This window comes from Apis cerana, linkage group LG10 (assembly GCF_029169275.1).
Source record: "Apis cerana isolate GH-2021 linkage group LG10, AcerK_1.0, whole genome shotgun sequence".
Taxonomy (NCBI): Eukaryota; Metazoa; Arthropoda; class Insecta; order Hymenoptera; family Apidae; genus Apis; species Apis cerana.
In genome coordinates, this window is record NC_083861.1 from 536,387 (window position 1) to 555,982 (window position 19,596).

Genomic DNA, 19,596 nt, shown 5'->3' on the forward strand with positions numbered 1-19,596 from the left:
TTTCTCGACACCGCTCCCTGTGAAATGTTATATTAATTTCGTTACCAGCGAATTCAATTCGATATGTACATATTAAAAAATGTATATATATATTTATTATATGTAGATATATAATATATATATATATATTTATTTATTTATTTTTAATTATTATTTAAAAAAATGTAATTATCGTAATTTTGCATAATCATTAAAATAAATGAAATGAATCAGCATTAATATAATGAATCTGATGTTACTCGAAAAGAAATATATTTCATGTATTTTTTTAATATTAGAAATAATTTTATTTCTACATAATATTTCCAATATTTGTATCATATTAATATTTGTATATAAGTGTAGAAAATAAATTAAGTAGAATTAGAAAAAAAATATTTTATAAATTATTTAGTATATAAAATGAATTTTAGATTGATATATATACTATATAGATATATTACATAGTATATATATTTCTTTTCGTATACATGTTGAATTCGGAATAATAAAACTATTATAACAATAATTATATAAAAAATCTATGAGATATTTAGACAATTAAAATTTTTTTTATAAATATATTATTTCATATTAATACTTGCCATACACACCACAAACAATACACATTGCACACACTGTTGCTCCAAGATGAAATAGTATTATGCGGGGTTCTAAAATAGCACCTGTATCCTTCACTAATTCCAATATCACTGAGATTTTTCTTTATTACATTAATGTAAGATAATCTCTCTCTCTCTCTCTCTCTCTCTCTCTCTCTCTCTCTCTCTCTCTCTCTCTCTCTCTCTCTCTCTCTCTCTCTCTCTCTCTCTCTCTCTCTCTCTCTCTCTCTCTCTCTCTCTCTCTCTCTCTCTCTCTCTCTCTCTCTCTCTCTCTCTCTCTCTCTCTCTCTCTCTCTCTCTCTCTTACCCCCCCCCCATGTATTCCTTATTCCCATGTAATATGTCGACGTTCGATCTGACTTGAAGAAAATTATCATTTCTTTTATTCAATCTTCATTGGTTTTGGCACATCATGTTAATAATGTTTTTAATGGAATATAACGGAAAGATTCTTCATCGAATAATTTTCGCGGAGGAGTCACCTTCTAGAAAACTGTTTACTATATATCAAAATATTTCTCTGCATCAATAATATAGAAACTATTGATTTTCCACTATATTTAAATCACGTAAGGAATTGTTGGTCAATAATTATAGTTATTCGTGAAAGTATATAGGTATAAATATCAACGATATTGGATTTTCTCACAGCTTTTTTAGTTTCTTATTTTATATCGAATTCTTTGGATTTAAATAATACAATGCAATCTCTTTGTCAATGTATTTAATATATGTATATAATATATATATTATATATATTGATATAATTGCACAATTATAAAAATATTTCATATAATTTATTTACAAATAGAATAATATATCATCATAAATAAAATTTATTTATTTATAATAATAATATATTGAATTATATTATATTATAAATTTAGTTAAAAATATATATTCATATGGAGATTTTATTGTAGATCTATGCAAATTTTAAAATTTCACTTGTTATATTGGATTGATTTCAGTTTATCTTATAAAAGAAGAATAAAAAATATTTAGTTTAGATTTTAATATATTTTAGAAAAAATATTTTAATATTTTTAAAATTAATATTTTTAATAGAAATTATAATTTTATATATACTTGAATATATACTTGATATTTAATGTGATAACTTTATTTATTTACTTTTTATAACAAAGAACAATAAATAATTATTATAAATTATATTTACATTATTGTTATATTATAAAATTTATAATATAAAATAATATAAAATAATATAAAATTAAAATATTTATATATTTTATTCAGTAATATTAAAATTAGCTTAATATGTAATATATCATAAATGAATGATTTTGATAATCATAAAATAATTATTAGCATTTTAATAATTATAATATTACCTATCATCAAGGTTTTTTATTAAATGAATTATATTTTAAAAATTATAATTATATTAACATAAAAATATATCTCTATTGTTTATAACATAAAATGTTAGGTAATTATTTTTAATAATAATTTTTAATTATATTAATAATAATATATTAATAATATTTATTAATAATATTTAGTAATAAATAATATTGAAAAAAAAGTTTCAATATTAATGCAATAATATATATTTAATGTAAAATTTTAAAAGATTTGCATACATCTCACACATATATATATATATATATATATGAATAACAAAAGTACGTACTAGTTAATGCATAAAAAGTCATTTTCTGCATACAAGAAATAATATCAAACAGCATTCAAATGTAACTCGGCAATTATTTTATTTGGATTATATGTATTTTTTGATAAATAATAAAATTATTCTAATAATTTTATTAGAAGAAAATATATTTATTGTAGAAAATATTATTATAATAAATTCCATACTGATTAATAATATATTAAAATTATATATTATATCTTCTTCTCGATAACAAATTTAAATTTAAATTTTTTAGACGTGTTTTTTTAAATGTATTATAAGATTTGAATTATAACATTTCAATTTATATAACACATAAGAGTACTATAAAAGTATAAAAAAACTATAAAAGATTCCATCAATCTATAGTTTTTTTCTTAAAAAACATAAGTACATTTTTGATAAAATAATTATGCAATAGCAATTATTTATTTTTTCAAAAAAAAGAAAAGATAAAAAATATATCAAATAATGATTTGAGCCGAATTGTTGCAATTTATTGCTTTATCTGTATATATATTTAAAGTTTAAATATTTGATATATTATAAATACAAAAAAAAAATTGTATAATTAAGTATTGATATTTTCCATTTATATTTGCTTTGCTTCTAGAAAATAACATGCACCAAAGTGTTAATCAATATGACTTTATTTAATTGAAAAATAAAAAATAATATTAAAAAATAATTTATTTGGCAATATGTGCATGATAAAATAATTTGTATTAATTAATTTTATCAAAATTTATAAAATATATTAAATTTATAAATTTATAAAATTTATATATATATTAGATTGGTGAAAAAATAATGTGAAAAAATGAAATGTATGAATAATGAAAAAAAAATGTTTAGTTTACAATTACAAAAGAAAATTATTTTTATTTTATTGAAATCCTTATATAAATATATGTGATTTGTGAAATAATTTAAATTTTGTATAAATGATTTAAGATAATAATTTCTTTCAAAATATTTTTAATCAATAATATATTTTTGATAAAAATTTATTTCAAAGTTTTTATTATGAAATATAAATAAATTTGCAACTTTGATATTACAAACGTATAAATACTGCTAAATTTTTGTTTGAAAAATAGAATGTTCTTTAATTTTTTTTTATGTACAAAAATTTAAATACCTGAAATATTTTTTTAACAATTTATATAATTAATTAAAAACAGACATTGTCAAACATTTTATATTTTTTATTTTACAAATGCTATATGCAATTTGACAACTATTTTGAATCTAAATTAATTTTTAAATTTAGACGATAATTTAAGAATTTTATGATTATAAAAGATTAAATAATTTTATTTAAAATTGAATATATCATAATTAACGACATTTTATTATTAGTAAAGTAAAAAATAATTTTTTCACTAATCCAATAATAATAAAAGAATTTTATACATAAATATTTACTAGAGACATTTCTTATTTATAAAATTTTTAAATATTGGAAACTTATTGATCTATTTAATTAACATTCATTTATAACGAATTATTTTCATAGCACAATTGCGAGAATAAACAAAAGCTGTGAGTAATCCATTCATCAATCGATCTTTAATATATTTTAGAAGAATATAGAAATATAGTTTATATTTTTCATCGATTGCACTTTAAACATTCTTTTGAATTTCAATAAAATTACAATGTTTTGCAATATCCGCTATTAGCTTCAATCTTTTCTTCGAATCTTTTCTTTTTTATTAATTTAATTCGTATTCCATATAATATAATTCGTATTACAAAAAAAAAATGAATTGCATAACACAGCTTTCTGCAACGACTTTTAATATTATGCACAAGTGTTTTGCACAAGTTTGCACTGACGCAAGCTTAATCAATTATTTTTTATGTATTTTTAATCTAAATATATAAGTTTCAAGATATCGACTTTTTATAACTAACAAAAATTTAGCGTATTCACGAAAAGCATCGCAGTTAATTGCATGATAAGCTGTGGATGCAACAGCCCTTTTTTATCTTCCTTTTTTTCTTCACTTTTTGCTTTTAAACTTGCACCAATCTTACACACTCGGAAGCCAAATTATTTTAGTTTGGTAAACAAAATAATATTTACAAAAATATTTCTTTCATTCTTTTAAATTAATAAAAATAAATATTATTCTTTTAAAATTTAATATATTATAAATATATATTTTAAACGCCAATAACATATTAATCCTTTGTAATCATATTAGTAATTGTATTAAAAATAAAAATAAATAAGTCTAAATGAAATATTGACTCTACTTAGATTCAATAATTGCAAAGAGTTAATTAATGAAAATTAATGAAAAAATATATATGTATTATATAAAAATAAATCATTACTTCCGAGTGTACGAGTTTATGTTACCTGTAGTACAAATAAGCAAAGCAAACGCTATATTTATTTCAGTTAAACAGATCCAGTAATTTTTGTCAACTTCTTTCTCTAAAGCAACGAATTGATTTCGCTTTATAGCGATTGCACTAGCGTGGCTAATTTATAGGTATTATAAATAGTTTATCTGTAGTTTGGGTACTTATGTTGGTCGAGGATGTGGACCAAAGGGAGCGGGGTTTTGAAGGGAATAACGAACATGTGTTAAATACGCATGCCGAGCAATGTACAAAATATAAATTGTATAAGTCGAGCGACGTCGGGCAGACTGCCTTCAAACGACGAGATATTATTTGGTGCAAATATATGGATATCTATACGTTTCTATAGCAGTTTTCAGCGATTCTGTTCACTGCATTCATTCGAGTCCTCAGTTTCGCAGAAAATGCTTTAGAACGTTATAGTAATCCGCATTTACGTCCTCCTTTTATCCTTTATTTCTCGACATCATTTCGAAGTCGTTTGGAGGTTTCACGATAGGAATATTTCAAGCGATTCTTTTTTGTCCTTGGTCGTACAGTCGTCTATAAAGGGATCCTTTTGCACTACTGTCTTTTTATCAAATTTTCGTAATTCAAATATAATATCATTGAAGCATTAGAAGAAATTCATTATTCACTACAAGGATAATAACTATTGAGATAATAAGCTTCTTTACGTATGCAAATTGTTGCTTGCTTCGTATTGTCATTTTTTCATACGTGTAAATTACTACTTATGCTTTTCTTCTATTTTGTCAATGATCAAATATATTGTTATTTGGTGTATAATTTGATACATATTTTTAAACGCTTCCATGCAGTGAGAGCTTTTAATATTTTCCCTGTTTTTGGTAGTCATTGTTGCTTATAAAAGTGCAGGCTAAATAAAACATTATTTTTCTTCATATTTTTCACCAAATTGGAAATTCATTCAAATTGGAAAATATTTTTATATACATTCTTGATGATAGATAATCGACAGCAATTTCATTTCTAATACAATTGTTTATTATTTTTTTTAAGTATCATGATAAATGGTAGTATAATCAGAATATTTATGATAGTTTCGTTTTTCTATCGTATCATGGTTAGAAAATTCTATTCTTCTTGTTGATTTATTTCATTGACAATTTTCAGTAAAATAATAATTAAAAAGTTAAATTTTATTCTAATATCTTTCATTAAATAATATTTATTAAGAGAAAAAATATTTAATAAAGTCACACGAATAAAAATATTAAAATTATAATATATAGTCGGAAAGATGGAAAATTTTCAAAAGGAACAAGTATTTTTTGTTTAATCACAATAAAATAGAGGATTGAACGATCGATGTATTTGGTTTGATTAGTTGATCCATCGGTTTTCCAGGTGATAGCTGTGATATCAATACTCTTTATTGTGCTTTCGACGATTGCGCTAACTCTCAACACCATTCCTAGTATGCAAGTAAATGATGAAAAGGGAAATTTTCAAGATAATCCGCAACTCGCTATGGTGGAAGCTGTATGCATCACATGGTTTACACTCGAGTACTTGCTTAGGTTCAGTGCTTCACCGGACAAATGGAAGTTCTTCAAAGGCGGTCTAAATGTGATCGATTTATTGGCAATATTGCCATATTACGTATCTCTGTTCCTGGTCGAGACGAACAAGAACGCGACCGACCAGTTCCAGGACGTGCGCAGGGTAGTGCAAATCTTTCGTATAATGCGGATCCTGAGGATCCTGAAGCTGGCCCGCCACTCGACCGGGCTGCAGAGCCTTGGCTTCACCTTGCGTAACTCGTACAAGGAGCTGGGCCTGCTAATGCTCTTCCTGGCGATGGGCGTCCTTATATTCTCGAGTCTCGCCTACTTCGCTGAGAAGGAGGAACCCGGGACCAAATTCATAAGCATTCCAGAAACCTTTTGGTGGGCGGGCATCACGATGACCACCGTCGGATACGGCGACATCTACCCCACGACCCCGCTCGGCAAGGTGATCGGCAGTGTGTGTTGTATATGTGGTGTCCTGGTAATCGCGTTGCCCATTCCCATTATCGTTAACAATTTCGCCGAGTTCTACAAAAACCAGATGAGACGAGAGAAAGCCCTTAAGAGGCGCGAGGCCCTTGAGAGGGCAAAGAGAGAAGGCAGCATTGTATCGTTCCATCACATCAATCTGAGGGACGCTTTCGCCAAAAGCATGGATCTCATCGATGTCATCGTCGATACTGGTAAGCGACGGACCACGAGGAGGATATACACACTACTCTTTCTATGGTACGATTCAAAAATATACCAACTCTTTAAAAATTGAATGATATGGGTTTTTGGTAAAGAATATTAGCACGAACATATTGAATGTAGAAATAGAAATTATAATTTATAATTATAATTATACCTAATTTATATAGGTATTTATAATTATATCTAAATAATTTTTCAGGATTATGATTATGATGATTCTTCAATGGGGATGATAAATTTAATTGAAAAAATAGTATTCTAATAATATTTCATAAATATACCAACCCCAAATGAAACTTCTAACTTATACTTATCATATATATATATATATATATATATATATGTGTATATATATATATATATATATATATATATATATATAGTAATTATATCTGATCAATAAATTATATCTTTTTTCATATATAGAAATAAATATATTTCTAATAAGATTTTTTATGTTTTAAATGATATATTCTATCAGATGCTAATAAAATATTTTATCAAATAATTTATTGATAATTTTTTTTATATTTTCTATATTTCTATATTTTATATTTTTTTTTACATATTTTTATATTTTATATTTTTATATATTTTATATGTTTTTTATAATATCATTATTTGATGTTATTTTATTATCTTGTTAAATGTATATATAGTGTCTGTCTCTTAAATCGATAAATTATGAAACAAGCTACACTCATCTGAATAAAAAACGAATTGAAATCTTGAAGATACATTTTTCATTGATATAATATTCAAGTATATGCAAGTTTTATAACTCACAAAAAAAATTCAAAAAAGTTTAGTTCGAAAATTATGAAATATATATGACTTATATTAATATTATTTTTTAGATTATCATTCATTTTTATTTAGATTATCATTTAAATTCAATGCAAAATTATTTAAATTTAAAAAAATTCAAAGCTTTTTTTTTCTTTAATATATTTTTGCTAAAAATTTCTTCATGCATTGCAGTTTGAATATTTTATTTTTTATTTTGACATCTCATTTTGAAATAATTACTAAAAACCTGAAAAACATAAAACTTGAAGTTTTATATTTAGAAAATAAGATATAATCTTACTGTAAAAGAAATATAATATATAAATAAAAAAATATATATATATAATAAATTAATATATTTTCTATTTTGATTATATGTTTTTATTTAAAAAGTGGAAAATTTTTTCAAATCTCCAAAGCATCATGATCTAAAAAAATTTCGTTTCACTAATATTTTTTCTCAAAATTATATAACTTTATTTTTATTTTTTTATAGAAATAATAATATTACTGTAGAATAGAATGATCCATTTTATATATAAAAATTTAATATTCTTTATATTCTTATAGTTTTATTTTTTATATATTTATTTTTTTTTATTATAAAGATAAGACATATTTATATATAATGATTTTTTTACTGAAAGGTCAGAAAATTTAAATATTAGGGGTTGGTATATTTTTAAAACGTACTGTATTTCGAGTATATGTGCTTTTTCATCATAAGATCAATATTATAATCATCAGTTATAATTACAGTTTTCGTGTTATATTCGGAAAACTCGGCTGTGACGCGAATTTTGCTGTTTGTCAAGTAATGATCTTAAATGGATCGTTTTTTCTCATATCATTTAAGATTTTTGTCGTTCATATGGTTTTGCAAATTTCACTTTTTTAAATGAAATTTCATGTTCATTTTTTTATTAATGAAAATGTAAAAATAATGATCCCAATTTATATTACAAAAGTTAATGAAAAATGAATTAATTAAAAATAATTTAATGTCATAATAAAATAAAAAATAATCATTTCAATTTATTCAATTAACAAGGTGCAATAGTATTCCAAAGTGATAGTATATTTTAGTATTCTATTCTCACTAATAATACTTACTTATTATTTTCACCAATCATAAATTTATTACTTAATACTAATATACGGATGCGATTTCCAAAAAAAAAAAATAAAAATAATTTAACAAAACGTTAACAATTTATCAACCCTGACGCAAGAATGATAAATTTATCAGTTCTGGCGCAGGAGCAAGGTAATATATGAGACTACACTCTTAGAAAAACACTGCTACTAAACTGTAATATAAAATTATTCTTTCATTGATTTTTTTCATTAATGTAATGTGTACAATATATACATTAGCGCTTATATATATCCGGATGATAACTAACATAAATTTTATTAAAATTTATAAATTAATTACAAATTAATGAGTTATCATCTTTTTTTTAAATTAACAAATTATGAAATTAAATTATTTATTTAAAAAAATTACGAAATAATATATTTTTTAATATATTTTAAATAATATAATTTTTAAACAAAAAATTTACATTAAAATGTACTTGAGTATCATTGAAATAATTAATTTAAGTCAATTTAAAAAATTCATCTTTATTTGATTTAAATTATTTTTTGATTTTTTTTTTAATTTAAAAAATAATCGTAATATCGAAGAAATCATTAATTTATTTAAATCGATTCTTTTATAATATACTTTAATATAGAATATTATTTTAAAAAAATACTGTAAAGAAATTATAATGTATAAATACAAATATAACAAAACTTTCTTATATTATATATATTTTAAACCATTTTAATTTATTTTTTGTAATCTAAAAAAAAATTGTACAATAAAATAAAAAACATTTTAAATAACAAATTAGTTTTGAATATTCTAGGTATTATATATTATAGACATTATAAACAGTTTATTATTAAATATTAAATATTACATGTTTACATGTAATTTAAAAAATTTAATTAAATAAATATAAATTTAATTAAAATATTATTATATATTTTTAACAATAAATTTAAACATGTCGTATTGTATAAACGTTATATTAATATTATTAATATTTATAACAATCATAAAAAATATATCTAATTATAGTAAATTCTTTTATCTATAATTTTATAATCGAATCATCTATAAAAAATCTTATAGAAAAATAAGTAAGTGTCCGGATATTTTTGAGCGGTATTGTAAGTATTCATAAATTATATATTATATATTCATATATATATATATAAATTATATATAATTATATATATGCGTATATAAGAAAATAATATGAAATAATGTTATCATTTATTATTATGATTATGGCGATATATTCATTTTGTCTATCAATTTTTGCTTCATAGAAAATACAATCATCTAGTTTTATAATCATAATCCATCCATATATTCACATATTTAGATTCATATACATTATTGTATAATTTTCGTACATTTTCGAATGGAAACCTCGCTAATCCTGCGTCAAGGTTGATGAATTGATGGCATATAATGAAAAACATAATGGATACCGAAGATGTTTTCAGGTCACGATATGTCCGGCGTGGATGGTAACAGCAAGGAGGGGGAATCCGTGTACGGACGCAGTCCTGCCCAGATCAGGTCAGGCTGTTATCCTAATTATGAACATTACGGTCCCTCGTGGCGTCATTGCAGTGTCTCATTTTTCTGCTGCTTCCTCAAATTATCTAACGATCAACCTACCACGCCGGACAAACCGAAATTTAATTTTCAAACTAATGATTTATCACTGTATTTGGAACTATTAATATCTGGCACTTGATCAAAATTTTAAATAATACTAACTTTAAATAATACTGACTTAATCAAGATTGAATAATAAAAAACTATGAAATGTCCGACGTGATAGTAAACAGTTATTTTATTGATATCTTTTTGCTTATGCTACTTTCTCGATATACAGTATACATACGTATAGATAAGAAAGCAGCCTACCACGCCGGACTAAATCAGGACATCATTTAAAAATTCTTCATTTAAAAATTAATCAATTATTTTAATATTTAGTATCTGAGAATTTCATTCTATTTGAAACTAATTATCATTTTGATCGCATATCATGTTTATAATAAACATTAGTGACATTTTTGATACATCTATATCTTTTATTATAATATATAATCTTTTATTATAATAATTTTATAATCAATTAATTAATTAACTAAGTTTATCATAAATTTTATTTTATATATTTTCTATTTTATCGAAAAATATATAAAAATATAAAAGATCAATTAATTAAACATTTAATAATTATCAAAATTTATTTATTATCGGATTTAGCATTAATTAATATTTAATATATTAATTATAATCACTCTATCTTTTTATTCCACTTACGCCAAGATTAATAAACTTATTAGGATATAAGAAAATACATGAATCTCTTCCCAAACCATTAGATATTCGGCGTGGATGGTTGACAACAATTTTTAAGACATATTAATGTCTTATTTATATATATATGTATATGTATATATATACATATATATATGTATACATATATATCGGTTTACGCTATTTTTTATTATTATCCATTTTAATCCAATTTATAATTCAATGATTGATTTCTTCTTTCTTTAATAAATACATTCATTATTAATAAAAAGTTACTATTATTAAATATATAATCATTTATAATCATATATCATAAAATTATATTAATTAATATTATTATAGAACATCAATAATACAAAATAGTATGGAATTATATTGCATGTAAATACAAATTATTCTCAAAATAGAAAAAAATATATATGGAAAAAAATACATATATATGGAAAAATATACATTCACAATACTATACAGAATATAATATTTACAATTTTTACAATTAGATAATAAATATAGTAATGTTATAAAAACTAATAAAATTTTTAATAAAATTTGATTTTTATGTGGTTAAAATAAAGTTTATTTAAGATATTTCTTAAAATATATTTTATTCATAAAATATATATATAATATTATGTCAATTCTTAAAATTATTCGATGTTACTATACTTCAACTTTTAATAAATGCATGATTATTATATTTAAGTATTTATAATAGTGTCAGGATTTTTTTAATTTTTTAAAACATATTCATGATTTATGCATATATAATGAAATAAATAAACGTAATACATGTGTAGTGTAATAAATAAACATTTCACTGACATAACAGCTTCTATTAAAATTCTAAAAAAAGTAAAAACGTAATTCTGTTGCAAAATTATTCTAAATACAATACAATAACAATTATTATATACAAACACAAAATTAAACAAAATAATAATTATTTATTTTTAGAATTTTATATAAATATTTTATTTCAAAGAGTAAATCTTATGGTATAATTTTATATATGTATACATATATGTATTTATATACATAATTATAGATATGAAATTAAAAAAAATCAAATATTTACTATTATATTATATTATAAATATATATTACAAATATAATATTATTGTAATATTATTGTAAATAACAGTAGCTATTTTAATTAAAATAAAAAATTATTGATATTTTATTGCTATATGAGATATATCAATTATAGAAAAAAGACATATTGTATATAAATTCGAAATCATAAGGCTAAAAAAATTACTAAAAATTAATAAATTAATAAAACTAAAAAAATTAGTAATATGTTAATTTGTATATATGATTTTGTCTATTTATTTTGCTGCGCTTTTTATCCATTTAACGATTCATCAACCTACCACGCCGGACCAAACCGAGACATGATTCCCATTATTCATATTTATTGAATTAATCTTATTTCTTAAATCAAAAAATTTCTTCTTAAAAAAATCGTTGCATGTTTTCCTTTTCTTTTTCACTTTCTCTTCTCTTTTTCTCTTTCTCTCATATTGGAATATGTTATTCAAGACAAGTGTAAAAATTGAAGTAAATCCTTGCCTATTCTTGCGTCAAGGTTGATATCGTAACGGCATTGTAAAAGACAGAACGGACGCGGAACCTGTTTCCAGGTCACAATATGTCCGGCGTGGATGGTAACAGCACCGAAGGAGAATCTGCGTGCGGACGTGGACCTGCTCAAACCGGGCCTGGTTGTTATCGTAACTATGAGCATTATAGTCTTTCGCGACATCGTCGTAGTGCCTCATCTTGCTTCCCAAATTTACCTAATGATATGCCGACTACACCGGACAGCCCAAACCGTCGTCTGTTGGACTTTGCTCAAAGTATACCTGGAACACAGACCGACGATTATTTTCACGACGATGTACCGGCTCATGTGAATCAAGGCAATACAACACCTAGCGTAAGTCCCGCCGTTAAAATTCATATAAATGATTATTAGTATTATTTTTGATGTGTGTTTTGTGTGTGTGCGCCTGAAAACTAGGCATGCATGGGCATTTGATCATACTTTGATAAGACAGGGCTCGATTTTCATTTAGTTTATTATAAATGTCATCATTTGATAAGCGTTATTCATAAACAAGTAGTTTTTCATGTTTTAGATCGAATTTAAATTTAAATTTAAATAACATTTAAATAATTTGTGATTTGAAAAACATAAAATGAAAATTTAGCAAATTTTTATTAAAAATTTATTATTTTTATTCATAAAGTTATTCATAAAGGCTTTAAAAAAAATATTCTTATAAAATTATATCTGAAAAATATTTTTGTAAAAAAAAAATACGAGATATGCCATTATGATTTCCATATTTCCATATATATCTCAAATAAATTGAAAAAAATATTTCATAAATTAAAATTTCATTTGAGAAGATAAATACCTATTTATGTACAAATAATATAGAATTAAAATTAATTTATTATTTTAATAAATTAATTATTATTATAGGATTTTATATTCAGATAAATGAATTTAATCAAATTAATTAAACACTGATTTTATTTTAATAAATACAGTATATATAGAATTATTATTTTTTTACTATACTACTTACTAACTTTCAAGAGCATTTTTGATTTATTTTTGTAAGATTCTATTAGATAAAAAATGAAAATTTAAAATTATAAAAGTCTTGTAGTATAAGCTTATATTTGCTGAAAATAAGAAAAAAAATAAATAAATAATCTAATCTAATCTAATCTAATAATAATAATAAAATAAATAAGCAACAATTTAATTTAAATTTCGTATTTTTTGTATTTTTTCTATAAGAGTTCCTTTAATAACGAACATTTAAGCTTTTTCTCGAATAAATAGAAAATCTATTCTTTTTATGTTGCCTTATTCATAAATTAAAAATATTATAATATATTAAGATACCAAAATAAGATACAAAATAGTTAAAATTATCGTAATAATTATCTTAAATTAATCAAATTTTGATATAAAATTTTCGAAAAATTAAAAAGTAGTATTTAATATTTGATATATCGAAAATTAATATAATTCGGAATAATTTTAATATAATTTATAACGATCGTAATTATTTGAATAGTCATCAATACAATCGATATAAATCAATATAATCAATTTGCTGTGCTTATTTTTGTTAGTTTAAACTTATATCCAGTCTTCTTCGTTATTTTCTAAACAAATCATAGACGATCTCTTCATTTTCTTTTCTTAGCTTAATATTTTATTTCCTCCAATCTATTTATCATTTGTTTTATTTTTCAATTATTTTTTTTCATTTTATTTTCGCATCATTAATTTAATAACAATTTTATAATGTTTTTTTAAATTCTGTACTACTAAAAGGTTGTATGATTGATACTTCTTCATCCATCTTTTTATAAAGTATTTTTAGATTATAAATATTTTTTATTGATTCATTATTTTTTTAATGGAATGAATTAAAGATTAAATATAGCGAAAAATTTTGATAATTTTTAAATTTAATATCTCATTATGATATGATTTTTTTTTTAAATTTAGACATGAATAGAGATTATACAAGATTGAGATGTTATATGATAATAAGAGACAATGTTCAATGTTCAGAATCAGAACTATTATAATGCATTAAGTTCTTTTCGTGAAAATCAGTATTCAAATATGCAAAATACGAAAATCATTAAAAAAGAATATTTAAAAAGAATACTTATCAAAAAATAATAAAAACTCGTATATTAAAAATATTTTTTTTATAAAAATCTGTTTAAAATACAAAATATAAAAATAAAAATTATCAATCAAACGGTATAATAATACAATATAAATGTAATTCATATTCATGTCTTTTGATTACGAAAATTGGTAAATATAATAATTTAAAGTTTATAAAATATGATACACAGATTTATTGGTAAACGGCAACATCTCTTTTATTTATATACATGTGAAATATGTCGAAAAAAAATCTATGTTTATTTTTACTAATATAATTAGAGCAAATAAGAACTTAATAGCATTTCAATTATTAGAGATACAGCTAATATAATCCGTTCGGTATTAAGAAAATCCCTACTATATATTTTTTATAATATATTTAAATTTATTTTATATATCAAATATATTAAAAGTAAATAAATTAAAAGTATTACAAAATATATTAATAAAAAAATCTAGAAAAATCATATTCAAAATATGCGGAATTTAAGATATTTTTTTAATATAAATTATATGAGAAATAATAACGAATAAATATAATGAAATAACTTATACAAAAATATGTTCGAAATTCGAAAATAATAGGAATTTATTTGCTAAATGATCATTTCGAATTATATATAAATATATTTTATATGTGTGTAATTATTTCTATCATATATCATTTATTATTTATTTTTTCAATCTCTTCATTTTTTATGGTAAAAGCAATTTATATTTAAAATAAGAATTATAATTTATTTTAGCAATGATCAATGTTTTTCCATAAATAAACATTTATATATTCGATTATATATTCAAAATTATTACATATTATACATTAGTTTAACTCTCTTTTATTATAATTTATACATTTCTATCTATGATATGTTATGTATATTATAAAATAATCTTTATATTTCTCTATTTCAAGATATATACATATATTATGATACATTTTTCATATATATATTATTTTATTAATTAATTAATTATGACAATTAATCATATATTTGATGATAGTAAAAAATTGAATATAAATTTATATTTAATTTGATAGAAAGAAATTCGAGCCCGTCTGTAAAGAAAATCGTTTGTAAATTTCTAGTATTCACATATAGTTACTAATGACACAATTATCAGGACATCAATGCGATCGCATTGGATGCAAACTAATAATAAACTAATAGTCATTTTAATCAAATTTGAGGATGATGTAATTTTTAATATATTTTTATATTTTTTTTATATATACAATTTTATTTGTATTATTACATATAAATGGGATGTTAATAATTCTATGAAATTTTTAGAGAATTGATTCTAAAGAATCAATCAAAATATACATAAAAGTTCGTAAATAAAAATATCGGTTAAAGTTATAATTATAAGCAATTGATGCTTATGTTAAACAAAACAAATAGATCACTCTATCTCTCTTACAATATTGTTGTCTCTTACATTTTGTTTTCATCTTTTTTTTTTAACACAATCTTAAATTACTTATAATGTAATAAAATAAGTCTCAGTCGAGACAATTTTTTTTTATTTGTATTGTCTTGTAGAATAGATTTCTCAAAGATATCTCACAAATTTATTAATATCCTAATATAAAAATTGAATGAAAAATATTTTATATAAAAAACTTTTATAAAAATCAAATTATTTTTTATGAATGAAAAATATTTTATATAAAAAACTTTTATAAAAATCAAATTATTTTTTATGAATAAAAAATATAAAAAAAATTTATAAATAAAAAGAAAAATTTTTGATGTTTAAAATTTGAAATAACTGTGTTTTATTTGACATATTTATTTTTTAATATAATCACTCTCCCCTTTTTTTATAATTCTTTCAATGATAAAGACAAGTTTCAAAAATTTTAAAATTGATCATAAGATTTTTTTAATTTTGAAGGAAAGAAAAAAAATGAAAATTGTATGAAAATTATTAAATTGTATGGAATTAATTTAAAATTTTAAAATCCAATTTTTTATATTCGATCAGTAGGTATTAAATAGTTGGTTTACATATATTTTCATTTTATAAAATATGATGATTATACAATCTCTTTACAACAATTGTTTTTTTTAAATAGATACTAAGAATATCAAAAAATAAATAATAATTATATTAATATTGTTATTCATTATTATAAAATATGAAAGATAATATTTTTCATTCAGCTCTCATACAAATAAAATGTATATAATGGATAAACTATGAATTAACATTTTAAGTTGTAATATAAATTTGTAAGTTAAATAAAATATTGTTTTTGCAAGATTAATTGTTAATAAATAATGTAGCATTTGATAAAATAGATAAATTAATATCATATTTAAATTAATATTGAAAAAAAGAGAACATTTATTTTCAAGCACATTTTGTTTTAAATGAATATCTTTTTTTTTATTTATTATGTACATGTATGCATCAAATTTATGCTTTCATCGTGTAATATTGGAAAGAATGTGCATCCAATGATATCGTTTTTGTTTGAATTGATGTAAATTTATTAGTGTTGAATAGCCACGGCATAATTTTATTTTTCATATTGCCATGTTATTAAAATGATAAATTTATAAGAATCTCAATAATGAATGACACAATATACCCAAGCACGCCTAGTATGAACAATTTTCCATTTTTTTTTCTATGAGAAGAAAGCACATCGAGCGTTATTGAACAAAAGAAAAAAGGAAAAAAAAAAGAATAAGATGAAGTAACAAATTGTTCGATGTGTAACTTCTTATCTATATGTGTTTGCTCATTTTTTTTTTATGGACTACTTGGGATGAATTAATTGATGTCTTATAGACTTATACAACTTTTTTTGTATCATATTAATGAAATTGTTATTAGAATTTCGAAATCAAATGTGACATAAACATGAAATAATTAAATAAATTTTTCGATAAAATTTTTTTTAAATCTTTTTTAAGTGTTTCGAATATTACTTGCTAAAATATTTACTCAAATAACAACACATTGAAACAATATTATAATAATGTATATAAAAATATATGAAACTCGATTATTATTTTGTTTTTCGAATAACTATGTCAGTATTTTAATATTTTAAAAAATTTTTTTTTATATATTTTTTTGGCATGAAAATTATAATAAAATACATATTAACAATAAATGATTAAATTTTGGCTTTTTTTATATAACAAAAATTTTCTAATATAATACAGATTTATTTTAATACAAACACATCTATACCTATCAGTGTTAATAGAATTATTATAAATATAATATTATATATATATATAAAATTTTTAATATTATAAATATATTTAAATAGATAAGTACATATTTTTTAAATCTATTACAAATCATTATATAATACAAATTATTATATTTTTTATAAAATAATATATTCAAATATTATGCTTCCTTTTTTTATGATAATATTTTTTAAATTTATTAAAGAATAATTTTGCACTGTGAGGTATAGAAGTTTCGAATAAAGGTTTGCGCAATTTTCGATTTTAATATTATTTGGTCGCGTGTTTTCCGACAATTGCTTTTAAAGAATGTTATCATCTATATCGTTTCTCAAATCGTATCTATGCAATATATTTTTTATTTCAAGAATAAATCGTCGATCTGCGGAGCCCGAAAGAATAACATTAATTTTCCTTATAATATTCGTTTTTCCTTTTTATTCGCTATTTAAATTCAGTAATTTTTTAACAATAGCATATCTTCAATTCATAAAATTTTTTAATTCAAATTATTATTATTTTTTTTTGACTTGTTTTTCTTGGATTTAAAATTCATTTAGAAATTATTATATTTAATTGCATCATATATTTCTATACATAGTATGTAACTATTTTATAAACTAACTATTTTATAATACTATTTTATAATATAACTATTTTATAAAAATAGTGTAAATATAAATATTTTAAATTCAATGAATTGAAGATAATAAAGTAATAGAGTTATTGAGAACAGTAATCTTCTCATCACGCATATTGACTTTTTTTTATTATTAAAATTAAAAAACAATTTCTATTTAAATATTATTCAGAAGTAAATAAAAAATTTATTATTGATTAATAATTAATTAAAAATTGAAATGAAAAATAAATGAAAGGATTGAGAATATCATAAAGATGAAAGAACAATAAAAACATCGAATTCATATATAAATGGCGCATCGTACAAGTATTTTTTTTTTCGTCGGGAAACGCGTCGGTCTAATGATTTCTTCAGATTCAGAATTCAAATTTTATTTTTTGACTATGAATCTCCTTTTTATATATTATTACAGTCTTGAAATGCTTGCTTATAGAACGACGAATGAATGTGCTTTTCTTTTCATAGAAAACACGTAAAGCATAGAAATTTAGGCAAAAATGTGAATTTCTATAAATTGAAATATTGATCACATTTATGTATACATTATATATGTATACAATGCATTCATAGTAATTAGTAATCACTTATATCACTTGAAAACATGTTGATTAAGATAAAGAAATTAAAATATTATATTTTTTTATTAGATCATTAAACTTATCTTTTATATAAATTCTATATAATAGACTTGCGATGTCTTGATTTTCTTATCTTCACATTGAGGATTATTTATCAATTTTCATCATATTGTTTATAATATCAATAATTAACTTTCACAATCCTATGAATAGGTGACTTTTTATACAATTGATTCAATTAACAATAATCTATGACAATGGTATTTTTGAGAAAATATAAATTTGACTTTATTAGTCTAAGTTATTTTGATCTCAACTATCGTTTTTCATGGAATGTAGAAATATTATCAAATAATGTCGTGAAATATTAATTTTGATCGAATTAAATTT

At 21.4% G+C, this 19,596-nt stretch overlaps 1 protein-coding gene across 4 annotated transcripts in view; it reads left to right on the top strand.

The window, feature by feature from the left end:
• The window catches only part of LOC108003765 (potassium voltage-gated channel protein Shab), a 68,522-nt gene that overhangs the window by 15,308 nt on the left and 33,618 nt on the right, over positions 1 to 19,596 (top strand). For all 4 annotated transcript variants that reach the window (XR_009831271.1, XM_062080003.1, XM_062080004.1 and 1 more), the window contains exons 3-4: positions 6,010 to 6,856; positions 12,702 to 12,997. Coding sequence is in view for 3 of the 4 variants with exons in the window: in XM_062080003.1 (XP_061935987.1) it covers positions 6,010 to 6,856; positions 12,702 to 12,997 (1,143 nt within the window). In the remaining variant the exon portion in view is untranslated. The remainder of the gene's footprint in view (positions 1 to 6,009; positions 6,857 to 12,701; positions 12,998 to 19,596) is intronic.